We start from the raw sequence: 18,299 nt of genomic DNA, 5'->3' as shown, positions 1-18,299 counted from the left end.
GTGTTTTCAAGTTACTTCCACAATGGGATTGTTTTGCAACTCCTTTGAATTGTGTTTGGGGCAGGTAAAATTGCCCTGTTTGAAAATATCTTATGATTTTTATCAAGCTAAGCAAGCTCAGGCCTGGAATATAGGAGAAAGTGGTGTTGGTGCTTCAATCTGTTGTATTTTCTTCTGAGTTGATCAGGACCAAAGCCCAGTGTGGAATTTAGATGGCAATTGTGCCTTTGGAAGTACAGTATTTCACATGAAAAGTAACAGTATCCTGAATAAAGTTGTGCAGTGCTCGTAGATTTCAGTCCAGAGGGATTTTCATAACCCTTTTTTGGGTTATAGATTACGTGGGTTTGCAGTCCCTGAATTTTGCTATGAGTTTTGGTTTAAAGTGACACTCTCCCCCACCAAATCTGTACGTTGTCTTAAAATCACCACATTTTGCTTGGTTATAGGTAGAAGCCATGCAAACCACTTGATTTGGCCTGGCTGCCAAAAATCATCACAAACCTCTCCTCAGCGGGGCTGGTTGTTAATGAATTAATCTTATTTATTGCTCACACTGTATACTCCCATCTAGATAACATGAGGGATCCAGGGTTTATTTGAATAATAGGGAGTTTGGATAATGGAGAGGGACTCTGCACAGGTATAAGGTTCCAACCACACAATCAGATTGTAGGATTGATGGGCGGACTGCAGAGGGCGCCCTGTGCTACTGCTTCTGCCCTCTGATTATTGCAGGTACAAGGTGTAGGGGGAGGCAGAGGCCCCTTGCCAGGACTTTGCTCTGCCCCGTCGCACCAGGACTGCAGCCTTCCTTACACCTTGCTCCTGCAGGATCAGGTGTCACTGGCCTCTGCAGCTCTGCTGTCATGGTGGGATTGGCAGGCATCCCGTTTTTGACTGGAACACCTGGTCGTAAAGGGATCCTGGTAGCTCCAGTCAGCACTGCTGACCGGGCCATTAGTAGTCCGGTCAGTGGCGCAGCAGGGCTAAGGCAGGCTTGCTGCCTGCCCTGGTTCCACACAGCTCCCAGAAGTGACTGGCATGTCCCTCCTAGGCAGAGGGGCAATCAGGGAAGCTGTATGCACTGTCCCCGCCCCCAGCGCTGGCTCCACAGTTCTCATTGGCTGGGAAGCCATGACCAGTAGGAACTGTGGGGGGCATGGGCAGCATGCACCACACAGAGCTGTCTGGCCATGCCTCCACCTAAGGGCTGGACATGCTGGCCTGGAGCCCCCTGAGGTAAGCATCACCCACCTGGAGCCTGAACCACTAGCCCCAGCTCGGAACACCCTCCTGCACCCTAACTCCCTCCCAGACCCCTCACACCTTTCCACACCCCAACCTCCTGCCTGAGCCCCCTCCTGCACCCTAACTTCCTCCTGGAGCCCGCACCTCTTCCTGCATCCCAACCCCCGGCCCATCCCGTAGCCCCCTCCTGCACCCAAACTCCCTCCTGTATCCCACCCCTCTGCCCTAGCCCTGAGTCCTCTCCTGCACCCCACCCCCAGCCCCACCCCAGAGCCTGCAGCCAGAGCTCTCACCCCCTCCTGCACCCCAATCCTCTGCCCCAGCCTGGATCCCCCTTCCACACCCTGAACCCATCATTTCTGGCCCCACCCTGGAGCCCACAACCCCAGCTGGAACCCCCTCCTACATCCTAATCCCCTGCCCTAGCCTAGTGAGTGAGGGTTGGGGAGAGCGAACGACAGAGGGAGGAGGCTGGAGTGAGAGGTGGGTGGGGCAGGAGTGGGGCCTTGGGGAAGGGGTGGTGCAAGGGTGTTTGATTTTATGAAATTAGAAAGTTAGCAACCTTATGTCACAGCCTTGCTCACTCGCTCTTGTGACAGCGGGGCTGCACAGGGCTCTCTCTGCTCTCGCAGGAGCCATTCAGTTGAAGAGTGGCCTCCCCTGCATCCTGGAGTCTCTGCTCTATTATCCGAACCTCTGCATTAGCCATATCCGTTCCTTGTCCCCTGTGAGGATTCAGATACTGCAGAGGTTTGGATAATAGGGTTTTGGAAAGTTAGGCGTATACTGTGTATCTGTTTAAGTTGGTAAACTGCTTTGGTGGCCCTCAGCATGCCAGATCCTATATATATAAATGCAAGATGATGGTATGCACATAAGGACCTGATCATCTCACAAAACATATTGCAAACGCTAATATTTATTATAACAGTACTACCTAGAGGCCTCAACCAAAATTGGGGTCCCATTGTGTTAAGTACTGAACATACACATAGTAAGAGATGGTCCCTCCCCAAGGGGCTTATTTAAATAACTGAGACAGAGGACAGGATGGGAAACGGAGGTGACCTGACTTGCTCAAGTTCATGCAGCAGGTTCTTGGTGCAGAGCTGGGACGACTAGAACTCAGATTTCCTTATCAAGCCTAATGCCTTATCAACTAGACCAGGGGTTCTCAAACTGGGGTTGGGACCTTTCAGGGGATTGTGAGGTTATTACATGGGGGGGGGAGGTTGCGCGCTGTCAGCCTCCAACCCAAACCCCGCTTTGCCTTGAACATTTATAATGGTGTTAAATATATAAAAAAGTGTTTGTTTTTTATGGGTCACACTCAGAGGCTTGGTATGTGAAAGGCGTCACCAGTACAAAAGTGTGAGAACCCCTGAACTAGACCAATTTTAGGCCCTGATTCTGCAATATATTTTGTGTGGGTGAAGCACCACTGATTTTGGAGGGGCTTCGCACAGGTGTAAGGTTCCACTCACATGATCAGATTGTAGGATTGACCCATAGCTCTGAGGAGTCTGCCAGTATCTCAATAATTAAAACAACAATGGAAAAGTAGTTTTTAAATAATTGTGTATTTTGAAAGGATATCAGCTTAACATGTAGTCAATTAAAAACAAGTTTAAAAGTGTGCTGTAACATACCTGTCTTTCAGTTTCTCCGGCCATTTCTGTGTCTTTTCTAGTTGCATTTTTCTATGTTTAAAAATTCATTTTTTCCTTTGTTGCTGTGTGAAAGGTCCAAACAAACAACAAAAGGGAAACTTGGTGACTATTTATAAGTAGCAGTGAAACTGACTGCATTGATTGTAACAAAGTAAACAATACTGTAAGTGAAGTAAACACAATGAAAAAATAGTTTTTCCTCTAATAGCGATTATAGTAATCTTACATTTTACTTATAGCAATGATACAATAAAATAATTTTTTTTGAGTTGACTTGGTTTTAAGCAATCTGCTGAAAGGTCTAACTTAGTTTAAACTTAGTTTCTTAGTTGATTTTTTTTTTCTAACATCATCTAGGTTATTCTGACTGATTCCAAAGAGATCAATTCACCATGCCTGAAAATCCTGCAGCAGGTAGATATTTTAAGAATAATTATCTTTGTTGAGTAGTGAGAGAATTTATGAGCTAGATTTCTAATCTGTATATTTGGGGTATATCAGATAAGCAGCAGGTGCTACAAATTTCTTGATCGTCTGCAAATGAAACGCGAGAGAGAGGGGAGCTTCCAGAATGAAAACCTGACTATTTTATGTAACACACTCAGAAGCCCTTTGTTTAATCAGATACTGACCCTTCAGCAGTCCATCAAGCAAACTGAAGGAGCAAGTAAGTTGAAAGTTACATTTTTTGGCTATATTTATTTAGAAATTTAACATGTGGTATGTAGGCGTTGTGTCACTGGGGGATGTTGCCATTTGGCTTTAGAACATTCTGTCCACCCAAGTCACAGTTTATAACTGGTTGTTCTACCACATTAGTATTTAACCGGGCTATGGCTTTTATAACTGTAGGATCTGAGTGCCTGTGGCATGCTCACCTGTACACCCAGTCAAGTCATAGGGCTAGTTGAGCCAGGCACATGAACTTAAAATCAGGAATTAATTCTGCATGCCCTGAGTGCTAGTGATCTGTGCAGATGTCCTATCATTATCCACGTGGCTGTAGAAGACAATGTTACATGTACATGCAAATAAATCTAGGAACAGAGTTTGCCTGACTAACCTAATTGCCTTCTATGAGGAGATAACTGGGTCTGTATGTGATGGGAAAGCAGTGGATGTTTATTCCTTGACTTCAGCAAAGCTTTTGATATAGTCTCCCACAGTATTCTTGCCAGCAAGTTAAAGAAGTGTGGGCTGGATGAATGGACTATAAGGTGGATAGAGAGCTGGCTAGATTTTCGGGCTCAATGGGTAGTGATCAATGGCTCCATGTCTAGTTGGCAGCTGGCTTCAAGTGGGAGTGCCCAGGGTCGGTCCTGGGGCCGGTTTTGTTCAATATCTTCATTAATGATCTGGAGATGGTGTGGACTGCAACTCTCAGCAAGTTTGAAGATGTTACAGAGGGACCTAGACAAATTAGAGGATTTGGCCAAAAGAAACCTGATGAGGTTCAACAAGGACAAGTGCAGAGTCCTGCACTTAGGACGGAAGAATCCCATTCACTGTTACAGGACTAGGGACCGAATGGCTAGGAAGCAGTTCTGCAGAAAAGGACCTACGGTTACAATGGACAAGAAGTTGGATATGAGTCAACAGTGTGCCCTTGTTGCCAAGAAGGCTAATGGCATTTGGGCTGTATAAGTAGGGGCATGCCAGCAGATCGAGGGACATGATCATTTCCTCTATTTGACATTGGTGAGGCCTCATCTGGAGTACTGTGCCCAGTTTGGGCCGCACACTACAAGAAGGATGTGGAAAAATGGAAAGAGTCCAGAAGAGGGCAACTAAAATGATTAGGGGGCTGGAGCACATGACTTATGAGGAGAGGCTGAGGGAACTGGGATAGTTCAGTCTGCAGAAGAGAAGAAGGAGGGGGGATTTGATAGCTGCTTTCACACATGAAAGGGGGTTTCCAAGAGGATAGATCTAGACTGTTCTCAGTAGTACCTGATGACAGAACAGGAGTAATGGTCTCAAGTTGCAGTGGGGGAGGTTTAGGTTGGATATTAGTGAAATCTTTTTCACTAGGAGGATGGTGAAGCACTGGAATGGGCTACCTAGGGAGGTGGTGGGAATCTCCTCCCTTAGAGGTTTTTAAGGTCAGGCTTGACAAAGCCCTGGCTGGGATGATTTAGTTGAGAATTGGTCCTGCTTTGAGCAGGGGATTGGACTAGATGACTCCTGAGGTCCCTTCCAATCCTGATATTCTATGTGGCAAGTGCATAACAAATGAATACCTGGATATTCAGAATCGTTATTCAAAAAGTTGATTTTGTTTCAGGTTCCTTTTTAACATACTCCTGAGCAAGAGAACTTTTTCTCCTGCTTGGCATGTCAACAGTTTTAATTCCCAGGGGAAAGCTTCTGCATTTGTTAGTTGACTGGTGTTGCTATAAATTGAATTCCAGCACCTAGCAATTATAGCATGTGCAATCTGTTGCTTGTGGACCAGGCCCAACTAGGGGGAATATTATAAATGTGTGGCCTGTGAACTGGAGAAAGCACAAGTGGCTCTTCTGCTGTTGGTTCCGTTTTCCTGCACACTTGAGCGGTAACACGCTTTGGCTGAAATAACTGAATCGAGGAAGGCTCATGAGACCTGGGATAAAATTTTCAGAAGTGCCTAGATGTCTTAGCATAAGTCCTGTTGACTTGCAGTGAGACTTAAGTCAGGTCTACATTACAAACTTTTACCAGTATAGCTATATTGATCAGGAGTATGATGAGATACGATTTGTGACTGTCATAGCTGTGCCAGCAAAGGCCCCTTGCGTAGATGCAGTTATACTAGCAAAATTGTGCTTTTGCCAGGATAATTGTACTGGCAGATAAGCCAGTATAGTTTATTTGGCTCAGTTTTGCCAGTATAAACTGTGTCCACACTAGGCTATAGCCATACTAGCAAAGCCTTCCAAGTGTACGCCTGGCCTTGGGTACCGAAGTCTCTTTTGAACATGGGACTTAGGCTCCTAAGTGACCCAGGTGCATTTGAAAATTTAATCTGTAGTCTGAAGGCTATTTTGACACTCACTCGTTCCACATGTGTTTAGCTCCTGGGGAGAGGGAAAAACTGGAGAGTAGGAAAATACAGGAAAGAGGGATGTAATAAATATAGAGAGAATGAAAGGGAAGAAAACAGAAAATTTTTTCATTTAAAAAATAGCTGAAACATGGAGGGATTGTGTGTGTGTGTGTTTGTGTTTTTTTTTATTATACCAAAGGAACACTGTTTTGGCTATTGCCACTGCCATGCAGCATTCCTTTTTTCTGTCTCTAGCTGATTCTGCATTCTTTCTGCCTCTTTCTTTTCCTCTTATTTTTATTTTGTGCACAAATTAGATGTCATCCCTTAGTATGTACCTGTTCCTGTTAGTCCTTTCACATACTTGGTGAAATAGTTTAGGCAATCCTGATGTATGTATGAAGTATTAATATTCTGATTTAAAATGCTGATAAATTGTTTATATGGCTGGTTTTGTACAAAATATTATACCTGAAAATCTGTTTTTATAACAGCTCAATTACATGCCTTCAGACCGGTCAGTGGACTTTGATTTTACTAAGAGAGGGTTACTAGTATTTGATGCTGACAGATCCATTACTAATGGGAACATGTATATGGCTCATAATTCATCTGGACCCAGAGTAGATCCACTCAATCCAAAACTAGGAGCTGATGAATTCAATATGATGATCCAACGGATGGCAAAGGTAAAGTCTTGTCATGGCCCATGTGTTAAACTTTATTTTTCAGTAAACATCAATTCTTTTGCATATGTTGTTTGGCAATCCATTGCAATACATAACTTTCTGTACAGTATCTGGGGGAGTGGTGTCTTATAAGTCAGTAGGAGAGTAGAGTTGGTTGGGATTCCCCTCCTCCCCCCCAGTGGAAAAACTTTGACAAGAATGGAAAATATTTCACTTTTGACTTTTAAAAATCTTATTATCAATATCCCAAAACAAAAAATTCAGTTGGCAAAAAACCCATAATAATTTTGCCTATTGATGAATTTCATGGGAAATAGACATTTGCTGAAAAAATCAGTTTTGAATTTTATCTGCTGAATGGGAGCGTGTGGCAAAGCGAAGACTTGCAAGTATGGCACCTCCTGCTGGTCATCTTGGGAATTAGCTCTTCCAGCACTGAGCGCCCTCTGCTGGCTGGTATCTTGCTTGCCTCATGCCCCTGTGTCCCTCACTTGGGGTTCTGCCCTCTGCTGTTCCCCCACTTTGGGCCCCTCCCCGGGAACCCCCAACCATCTAAACCCACTTTGCCTCTGTGGCTACTGCCAGTCATCATCCAACCTCTTTTCTCTGGGGCAGATTGCAGTCTGGAATGGCCACTCATCATTAGTAAGTGGGTCAGACCAGCTGTCTGTGCCAAACCCCATGCTGCAGCCTTTGCAGCCCAATACCTGTTTTGGCCTTTTAGCAAGGCCCGCAGCCTGGGGATTTACCAGGCTGGGGTTCCCCAGCTCCTCTTGCCTTCCCCCAGCCCTGCTCTGTTCCCTGTACCCTGAGTTCCCAGGCAAACACACAATTCTCTCTCCAGCCTTGTCTTTGTTTGTTTGTTTGTTTGTTTGTCTCTTACAGCTCCTGGCCCACAGCCCTTTTATCAGGGTCAGCTGGGCCCTGATTGGACTGGCCACAGCTGTGGCTGCTTCCCCAATCAGCCTAGCTTGGCTGTTTTTAACCCCTGTTCTCCAGGAGTGGGGTAACCACCCCACTACACAGAGATATTAATAGTGAAAGTGATTTAAAAACATTTTATATACCCTTTAATTTAATTTTAATATACCTTGATTTTAAAACCTAGTCAGACTGATACTAACTTCATGAACATAGGTGGTGTAGCATATTAGTGATATCGCTATATTTGCAGAGCCATTGTTGTATAGGCACAGGGATCCAGCCATGTAGGACTAGGCTTACCCTATGCATTTAGAACTGGGCATTATTTTCATCAGTTGGATTAATTGGTTAGTCATTCCTTTCTATATTAATAGCTTTCTAATTGACTACCTTTATGTAACTGTAGTGTTTTAGGCACAACTTTTCTCATTAGTGTGCCATTATAGCTAATCTTTATTGGTTGAGTTAAGGACTGAACATTAATCACATCTGTTTTATTTAAAATAAGTGTTTTTTCATGGGTATTTTATACCAGTAAACAAACCCAGAAACTCTGTACTAGAACTGAAAAACAGAACAGTTGCGAAAAAACAACTGGTTACTCTTAAGTGTGAAATTTACAGGGGGAGGGAAAAATATTTGTTTAAAAATCATAGCCTTTGAATACAGAGCTAAAAACTAACCCATTCTAAAGCAAAAAGCAGCCAAAACACAAGTTATTTGGTTTAGTTATGCAATATTTCCAGAAATTCTAAATAAATTGCATTAATCAGCATTTTGTTCATACTTTTTGTCCAGTTTGGAATTCATCTCTTAATGTGAATGAAATGTGAAAACAGCTCTTAAATTTCCAGATGGTTCAGAACCTTGGGCTGCCTGTATGTGCTGCATTCTGTTATATGAAAAATAATAAGAGGAGAATTTTATAGAAATAACATGTTCAAAATTCTGCATTTTTATTTATTTATTTTAGAAAGGGAAAGACTAGTTCTCCTTGTACTCACAAATTTTAAAGAAGATCATTCTACTGTGTTGAAAATTAACACTCTTTTTTTATTAGGGCAGGCAAATAGAATACATAGATATAGAAAAACCATCTGTTGGAGGACTTGGTTTTAGTGTGATTGCCCTTAAAAATCAAACATTGGGAGAAGCTGGTATCTTTGTCAAGGAAATCCAACCAGGAAGCATAGCTGCCAGGTAAGAAAATGCATATTTGTGTTTTATTAATCTTTATTTTAAAAAATCCCTCTTCAGAAGTGTGGCAAAATTATGATTTTGCATGTTTAAAAAATAATTTTGCAAGAAAAGCACTTGCTAAGATTTAAAAAAAAAATAATTTTAGAAAAAAACAAGGAGTCCTTCTGGCACCTTAGAGATTAACATTCATTTGGGCATAAGCTTTTGTGGGCTCAAACTGACTTAATCAGATGCATGGAGTGAAAAATAATTTTGGGTTTGCAGTGTTGTAGATATGTTGTCCCAGGATATTAGAGACACAAGGTGGGTGAGGTAGTATCTTTTATTGGACCAACTTCTTTTGGTGAGAGAGGCAAGCTTTTGAGCTTATTCAGAGCTCTTCTCTGGTCTGGGAAATGAACTCAGAGTGTCACAGCGACAGTGGATGAAACCACACTCTTGATCATTAAGTTGATTTCTGTGTGGGAAAAATTGACTATGAAATCCTTACCAAACATCTTATTCCCTACACTTTCTCCATCACCTAGAGCAGGGGTTCTCAACCTTTTTCTTTCTGAGGCCCCCCTCGGGTGGGAGGACCCTGAGGCATAGTTTGACTTCTATGAGAGGGCGGGGGCAGGGGTGGTGGCAGTGGAGAAAGGGCTGGCAGGGCTTGGGCTAGCTCTGCATAGCAGGATCCAGGGAGGGAGTGCCACCTCCAGCCTAGCCACCCACCTGTCTGGTGCTGTTTGCCGGTGGCTACTCCCCGAGGGCTCTGCTGGGCCTGGAGATGCCTGGGCACCTCTGACTGGCTGGGTGAAGAGTCAAAGGAGGCTGGGAGCTGAGGAGCAGATGCAACCCCAGGCACCAGCAGCAGATGGGGGAATGCCACGGCTGCCCACTCCATGGCACCACCAGCCAGAGGAGCAGCTGCCCCGCACTGCCTGGCTTGGTCTTCCTCAACCGCTACCCTCTGGCAGGGAGAAGAGGAGGGGTGTGTGTGTGTGTGTGTGTGTGTGTGTGTGTGTGTGTAGCTGCCCCCAAGACAACCCCACTCTGGATAAGGCACTGCAGTTTGGGGGGCAACACTGTTGTGCCCCTTCAACTCTGCCCATGGGCTTAAGGTTTCTCCTGGCGTCAGGGGGATGTGGAGAGCTTGGGGTTTCAGCATCTTACTGCTCACGGCTTCAGCCCCGTACTACTCCTTGCTTCAGCTCCATGTGCAGGGGGTGTGCCGAGCCCTGGTGCCGTTCCCCACTTCAGCCTGTGTGAGGCACCTGGGCTCGCAGCTTCAGCACGGGGTCTTGCAGCTTCAGTCCTGCACTGCTCCCTGCTTCAGCCCCACAGGGGGTGCTGGGGTTCGGGGCACCAGGTTTCAGCGGCAGGGCTCCGCGGCCCCCCTGAAAGGGCTTGCGGACCCACAGGGGGTGCAGACCCCCGGTCGAGAATCACTGACCTAGAGGACAGCTATACAGTCCCTGATATTCAACTACCATACCAGTAGACAAAGGGGGGTGCCATCCTAGTCCTCAACCAAGATGACTGTTAACAAGGGCAAGCTCTGTCACTACCTACTATAAATAGCTCAAAGAAGATCCCACACCACAACTTACCCAGGAATTTAAGGATATCATGAAATCCTTCCCCAAACAACCTCAAGAGATACTCTACAACCTCATCCCTTAGGGACCTTCTGCATGCTTCCCAAGATACATACACAAGAGAATCTAGGCAGACCCATCCTATCTGGCCACAGCATCTTACTGAAGGAATATTGAGATTCATAGAAACCATCCTCAAATCACTCACACACAAAGGGCCAGCTTCCTCCGGGACACAACCAACTTCCTCCAAAAACTCCACTACATTAACAACATCCCTTACAGTGACAGCATTGCTGCCTGCATCAAATATTTACAAGATAATGGAGAACCCTCAGATATTCACCACAAACACATCACCAAATTCATCCTCACACATAACAATTTAATATTCAACAACAAACATGTTGTCAAACCGTGGGTACAGTTATGGGTACTAGGATGGCTCTAATATACCAATCTCTTCATCGGCCACCTTGAAGAAGGATTTCTGGAAAGATGTACTACGAAACCAATGATATCCCTATCCAGAGGATGAAAATATCTAAACTCCCTCAGATTTCTACTGCAGCTTCAACAGTCACCACACATCCATTGTACTCGCTAGTGTGGGAGTGTTCTAGAGAATCAACTTCCCAGACACCACAATCCGCTTCAACAATGGAATACTACAAACAACTATATACAAGAAACTCACTGATCACCACGCCTACCTTCACAGATTCAGTAACCACCCCAAAATGCACCAAGAAATCTGTTATTTACAGACAGGCACTCAGATACCACAGTATATGCTTTGAGGAGAAGGTCTAGGACATATTTCTTAACACACTTAAATATTGACTTCACCATAGAAAATGTATTAAGCTGTTTAAAAAGTGGAGAAAGATGAGTTCATTTGGATGTCAAAGGGGAACACACTTCAGGACATGCTGGCCTGCTGCTGACATGACGTGAACATGAGATATAAAATGCCCTTGATCTCCGAACAGATACCCATTAGGGCAAAGTTCAAGGAATTTATTTACCAAAAAAACCTCCATGTTGTTGTTTTTTGTTTTATTTTTAAGTTCCACTTAAATGCTTCCCATTTTCCTTTTGAGATGAAATCTTCTGAAGGTGACATAGATTAATGGTGGTTCCTACAAAATTCTGGATGCTGTTTCTGTCCCAGTAAGCATCTGGTCTAGGTCTCTGGAAGAATAATTTAAAAAATATTTTTATGAAGAGGATTAAAGATTTTCTAATCACAGATGTAAATTCATCAATAATGTGAATTAACTTCATAGGAGTTATACCATCTTAGGCTAGCAGTAAATTGTCCCTCTGTTTCCAGAAGAAAGCAGATTCACTCATTTTTATGTATCTTCACAATCCTGTTATGCCATTATATCTCTTTAAAAATAAAAAATGTTTTAATTTTTTATCAAGGAATCAAAGATTAAAGGAAAATGACCACATTTTGGCTATTAACCACACTCCGTTGGATCAGAACATTTCCCATCAGCAGGCTATTGCACTGCTTCAACAATCCACAGGAGCTTTACATCTGGTTGTTGCTAGAGAGTCAGTCCAAAGAAACAGCGGAACCTCTGCTGTCTTAAGTGACACACATCCGCCTGAGACTGTGAGTAATGACATTGTCAAAAATCAGTTTTTGGAAGGTGTTAGTGCTTTTTAAACACATGAAAAGATTTTTATAGTTAACTATTTTTGTCTTACAGCAGCTAACGGTATGTGCTTTTTAATTGTGTCTAAGAATGCAGGTATTTCATTTTAAAGTTATCATGCCCTAAATATTATGTTTACATTGTAAAGCTGCCTGAATTTGTTGTAAAGTAGATATTGGATTTTTTGTGGGGGACCTGGAGCTGACGCTTTAGTCGGCTGACCTATTCTCAGTAGCGGAGCTTACTTAAAGAGGGGCCAGGGTAGGGAAATTTACAAGTTCACCCATGCAAGCCATTTGACCTTGAGCAATTGGACTCCGATTATGACTTAAAAGAGGGTAAGCAGTGTTTACTTTCAGCAATCTCCACTGATCAGAATACGATCTACTAAAACCTGAACTCCCCAAAGTAATGTCTTATTTAAATACATGCATCACTATGAAGGGAACATCTTAATTGCAGGTTAGTTTGCCAGTTTTCATATCAACTTTCATATGTTGCTAGTCTCCATGGTTGTGAACCACTAATTTTTTTCAGTGTGAAGGCTTATCATATACTGGTTATGTAATCTCACAGGGCCTGATATGTAGTGTAGGGCCACACATGCCTTAGAATGGGGTTTTGCAATATTGGGATCTTAATTTGTTATAATTGGAAGCTTTGCTCGAGATCTTTTTAAGAGCCTGGATAATTATTTCCTTCATGACTATTGTAGAGCCAGTGAATTTGAAGGTTTTAGTGGATAATCAATATTGTTTATTGCTCTGAAAATTTTAAAAAAATTAATTTTAACTGCTTATCATTAAAGCATTTGTACCAAACAGACTAACAAAATAAAATGAAAATATTTCTCTGTGGGGTCTTTAAACTTCCTTTATGATTTTTAACTGATCTTGGCCAAGATTTCCAGTATGCTAATAAATCCTTTATTCACAGAAGTCTTAAACCTGCCTACTTTGCCTCATTTTGGTTTCTATGTGAGGTGGCTAATATGACAGAAAAAATGGCTAGGTTCAGTTGTTGTTGTTCTCAGATTATTTTGTACACCACAAGGTTGCAGTGCAAAATAGCTTAGAGATACGCTTTCAATTCAGTATGGCAAATTATATTGGGCTATCATACAGTGTGTACTGGAGCTCTATACAGCATCTAAGTGAAATAACAGAAGTAGGAAACTATCAATATTAAACAAAAACTAGCCTAATGCTGACTTCTCGCTATTCCCTCCCTATGGTTGCAGTAAACTTGATTTACCAGAAATTAGAATGGTAGTCTTTACTATTGTAAGAAGTCCTAAATTGCCTTTATGTAGTCCAGAATGGTGTCTTATGAAAGTGAAAAAAGCAAAATGTTTGCAAAACCCATTGACTGACTGACCAAGACTCAATATAGCTCCAGTTATATGTGGGGAAATTGCCTCTGAATACGATTATTAATAATAACCGGCATAAATGAAAGCAGGAAATATTATTAACTAAATTAAAATCTCCCTCTTCTGTTATTGCAGATTCAGTGGGGCATGTTGAAGAAGTTCAACTGATTAACGACGGCTCAGGATTAGGTTTTGGAATTGTAGGAGGAAAATCAATGGTGTTGTCGTAAGGACTATTGTTCAGGGCGGGATTAGCAGATCGGGGGTTAACTTGTTGTTTTATGTCACTTCTTATTGGTTTTAAAGTACAATAACTTCTTTTGACAGTCCTAAAATAAACTAATATATGTAAACAAAAGGAGTCTGATGGCATTAAAGACTGATGCCAATACATATATTGTATATCGAATACAATGCATATTAAAGGTATGATGGCTGACAAAAAGTCAACACGGGAACTGAGCTAAATTACTTCTCAAGCATGGCATGGCTTTTATAGCATTCCAGATCAGATAGAAATATTAAAAGCTTGCCCAGTGTTATAATTAGCATTCAATAAAATTTCAACCATTAGTCATCAGTGTTGGGACAGCTACTCTTAACAGACATGCAGATATGTATAGAATGTGTATATTTGGTTACAATTTTATAGGGCCAACTCTGCAAACTCACATTCTCATGTGTGTATCCTTAATCATGCAGGTGTCCACTAAGTCATTGGCACTTACTTGCATGCAGAAGCTGAGGAAGGGAGCTTGGGGAATGGGGGGTGAGGCAGGGTGGCCCAGGCTTGGTGTGGGGTGTGAGGGAGCTTGAGGGTGGCAGCAGGGCCTAGGAAGTGGGAATCCAGGGCGGCAGTGGGGGCCAGGGTGTGCCAAATACAAGTTCACCCAGGGCATCATTTCCCCAAGGCTGGACCAGTTGCATGAGTATATGTTCAAAGATATAGTGCATGGGTGTCATAACATTTCTTCCCAGATCTGGACCTTAGCGTCCAAATATGGGTGTTAGCGTGAAAACCTCCAAGCTTAGGTACTAGCTGGGACCTGGTATCGCTGCCACCAGCTAAGAATTATACAGTGCCCTAGCTCACTGTGGTCTCCCCAAAACCTTCCCTGGGGGACCCCAAGACTCAGATTCCTTGAGTCTCACAACAAAAGGGGAATAAACCATTTTCCCTTCCCCTCCCTCCCCTCCAGGTGTTTCCCTCCCTGGGTTCCTGGAAAGATATACAGAGGCAAGCTCCGTGAATCTAAACAAAGGGATTCTACCCTCCCTGTTTCCAGTTCCTGGTAAACACAAGTACCGAGAGAGCTAATCTCTCTTCCGCCCTCACCCAGAGGGTATGCAAAGTCAGGCTTAGTAAATCTAACACACACAGATTTCCCCCTGACTTCTTCCTCCCACCAATTCCCTGATGAGCTGCAGATTCAATTCCCTGGAGTCCCCACTAAAGAAAAACTCCAACAGTCTTAAAAGAAAGCTTTATATAAAAAGAATGAAAAAAGGACATAAAATGGTCTCTGTAATAAGATGACAATATACAGGGTCAATTGCTTAAAGAAAAAAATAAATAAACAGCCTTATCCAAAAAGAATACAATTCAAAACACTCCAGCAACTACACACACGTAAATACAAAAGAAAACAATATAACCTATTGTCTTACTATCCTTGTACTTACAACTTGGAAACAAAAGATTAGAAAGCCAGGAGATAGAAAATCACTCTCAGAGCGAGAGGGTCAAACCCAAGACAAAACCAAGAACTCACACCCAAAACTTCCCTCCACCCAGATTAAAAAAAGTCTTGTTTCCTAATTGGTCCTCTGGTCAGGTGTTTGGTTTCCTGTGTTAACCCTTTACAGGTAAAAGAACATTAACCCTTAGCTATCTGTTTATGACAATGGGTTACTTATAAAGATTATTTATTTTTATATGAAGAGGCTTGGGCATGCGCGGAGCCCCACTTAAGTCCATGATACCTACACACGTGCACGGATTCACCTGTCTGGATCAGATCACAGCCTTGGGGTCTTAGTCTTTAAATACCTAATCAGTTGAGGCAAAAGACATATATGGCTTCAAGACTAAGCTTGATTAGTTTATGGAGGGGATGGTATGATGGGATAGCCTAATTTTGGCAATTAATTGGTCTTTGACTGTTAGCAGTAAATATGCCCGTTGGGGTGGGATCTGAGTTACTACAGAGAATTCTTTCCTGGGTGTCTGGCTGATGAGTCTTGCTCAGATGCTCAGGGTTTAGCTGATGATAGCCATATTTGGGATCAGGAAGGAATTTTCCTCCAGGGCAGATTGGCAGAAACCCTGGGGATTTTTCGCCTTCCTCTGCAGCATGGGGCACGGGTCACTTGCTGATGGATTCTCTGCACCTTGAAGTCTTTAAACCACAATTTGAGGACTTCAATAGCTCAGACATAGGTTAGGGGCTTGATACAGGAGTGGGTGGGTGAGATTCTGTGGCCTATGTTGTGCAGGAGTCAGACTAGACGATCATAATAGTCCCTTAAAGTCTATGATTCTATGACCAGTACTAACTATCCTCAGCTGAAGCATTTAACAGGATTGGGATTGAGAGCTCACAACGACTATTTACTAACTGCTGCCCATAACCTTAGATGTGCAAAAAAAAGACATGTTGCATTTTAAAATATTAATGTAAGGCAAGAGGCAGGTTATAGGACGTGTTCCAGTTCAGATCAGAAACGAAAACTGGATATTTGATGAGCTGGAATGGAAAAAGTCGGCTGTTGCTTGAGAGCCTCCTCTATAAAACTGTCTGAAGTAATGAATGCTTTTTCACTTACTGTGAAACACCTCTTTTGCTGTGAGGAACAAAATATTTTGGCTTCCAGTGACAGCTATAAATTAAGATATTACTATATCAGTTTCAATTAAACAAGAGGTGAGATGCAGTTAAAAATGTTAAATAAGGAGCATGTATACGCTAAAGCTCGATGAAGTAACACCTGGAAGTAACACCAGTATTAACGTGCAAGTTAGTTATTATGGGCAAAGTCCTCAGCTGGTGTAAATCAATGTACTTAACAGAAATATGAAGATTTACTCCATCTGAGGCTATGGCCCTATGTATGTTCAGTACGGTTCTTTCTTACAGTAAAAATAACAGCGAGGGTCTCGATCCATCGATTTTTTTTTTTTTTTTTAAACATGAGTAATCCTGCTTATGAGCGTAGTCCCATTACATTCAGTGGAGTTACTCTCTTGAGTAAAGGCTAGTCAAGTGAGAAATACCTGCAGGGTTGAGTTTCTAATATTTGAGCTGTTCAGGTTCTTCAAATAGCTCTAAATCAAAATGCTGTGCTTTGTATCACTAAAATCCTCTTCTGCTATTTGATAGCATAGTTCTCAGAGAAAATCTCTGACTACAGGATTACAAAACAGTGTCAGCATTTGTTTCCCAGTAAATATGAAATTTAACCTTTTTCTGATGAATTGTACTAACAGCAGTCTATGTGGTTTTCCTTTTTTTAATTTTTTTTAAACAGTTTGCTTTTTCCACAGCAGTTAGCAGTTCTATAGCAATGGTTAATGGTGTTAGCATTGCCTTACATTATTTATTTTGCATCACTGATTAATTTTATGGTATTTTCATGCACTAGCTGCCCCATGAAAACATACTACTCAATTTCAGTTCTGCAATGTAAAATTTTGGTCCAGTTACTGATTTTTTCTTTTTTTTTCTTTTTTTTCTTTTTTTTTTATTATGTTCCATGTTTGAAGGATGGGAGACTTAGAACAGGAGATCACATTTTACAGATTGGAGGAACCAATGTACAAGGAATGATCAGTGAACAAGTTGCCCAAGTGCTGAGAAACTGTGGGAATTCTGTTAGCATGGTGATTGCCAGAGATCCAGCGTGTGAGATAACTGTGACACCACCAACACCTCTGAGCCTGCCTGTTGGTGCATTGCCCTTCTCTCCGGACAGGGGTGTAAGTAGCTGACATTTCCTCACAATTCTTCAAATAAGTTCTGCTGTGGCTTACAGCCAGAAAGAGAGCACAGCCTTCACAAGTGCTAAAGAGCTTCAGACAGACTGCAACATATTTTGTTCATTTAAGCTTCCAAATATGATACCATAGTATTAAATGATCCTTATTTTAGCCATCAGCTCAGCCTTCTGTAGTCTTCTACAGTATACTATAAATATCTGTTATCTCAGGGCCAGACTGACCAGGGCAGTTTCAGTGTTGCAAAATTTATTACAAAGTGAGTGACTGGATTTAACAGGATCATAAACATTATCGATAAATGGAACATTTAGATCTACTTCCTAGCGTGTTACATTCTTGCTCATCAGAGTGGATTTAAAAAATGTTGCTGACTTTTTTCTTTCCTAAAATCCAGCATGCACTATGACCAGAACAGAATTATTCAGTACAGTGTGAGATACTTCTCTTCATGAAACATGAGTGTAACATCTTCCTAGTCTACGCAACTATCTTTGATGGGAAATGTATTTTAAACATTTGAATCTTGTTTTTTGCAAATCTCCTCCTGGTCATTCAAAAAAACAAAACAAAAACAAGCAACTTTGAAGCCATCCTTTTCAGTTTTGAGTAATTAAAATCAACAAATGCTACACTACATGTACAATAGGTTTGGAAACATCAACAAGGCTGTGCTTGTACACCATCTGCTACTAATGCGCTAGTTAGATTTAGGTGTGGAATTTCTGAGTAACCTTTTCTTTCTTCTCTTGTTCTTGATTATAACTTGGAATCTGAGAGGAGCTGTTCTTTAAAACACTTTATGTTTGCACTCTTTCCCACTGGACCAGGTTGCTCCAAAGGCATCTCTTAGCTTCTGGTGGGGGAGAGTACTTCACATCTCTCTGGAGAGACCTGTCTCACAGAAGATAGGTGATGTTGAGC

At 42.2% G+C, this 18,299-nt stretch overlaps 1 protein-coding gene across 1 annotated transcript in view; it reads left to right on the top strand.

Moving 5' to 3' along the window:
* The window catches only part of PATJ (PATJ crumbs cell polarity complex component), a 235,289-nt gene that overhangs the window by 10,746 nt on the left and 206,244 nt on the right, over nt 1-18,299 (top strand). The window contains 9 exon segments of the mRNA XM_030571946.1: nt 3,279-3,335; nt 3,423-3,445; nt 3,447-3,599; nt 6,441-6,635; nt 8,620-8,759; nt 11,771-11,970; nt 13,523-13,591; nt 13,594-13,646; nt 17,145-17,357. Of these exon segments, the coding sequence (XP_030427806.1) occupies nt 3,314-3,335; nt 3,423-3,445; nt 3,447-3,599; nt 6,441-6,635; nt 8,620-8,759; nt 11,771-11,970; nt 13,523-13,591; nt 13,594-13,646; nt 17,145-17,357 (1,068 nt within the window). The 5' untranslated portion in view covers nt 3,279-3,313.

Source organism: Gopherus evgoodei, chromosome 8, assembly GCF_007399415.2.
Source record: "Gopherus evgoodei ecotype Sinaloan lineage chromosome 8, rGopEvg1_v1.p, whole genome shotgun sequence".
In the NCBI taxonomy this organism is placed as follows: Eukaryota; Metazoa; Chordata; order Testudines; family Testudinidae; genus Gopherus; species Gopherus evgoodei.
The sequence above is the reverse complement of the archived record's forward strand: the minus strand, read 5'-3'. Positions and strand labels throughout refer to the sequence as shown.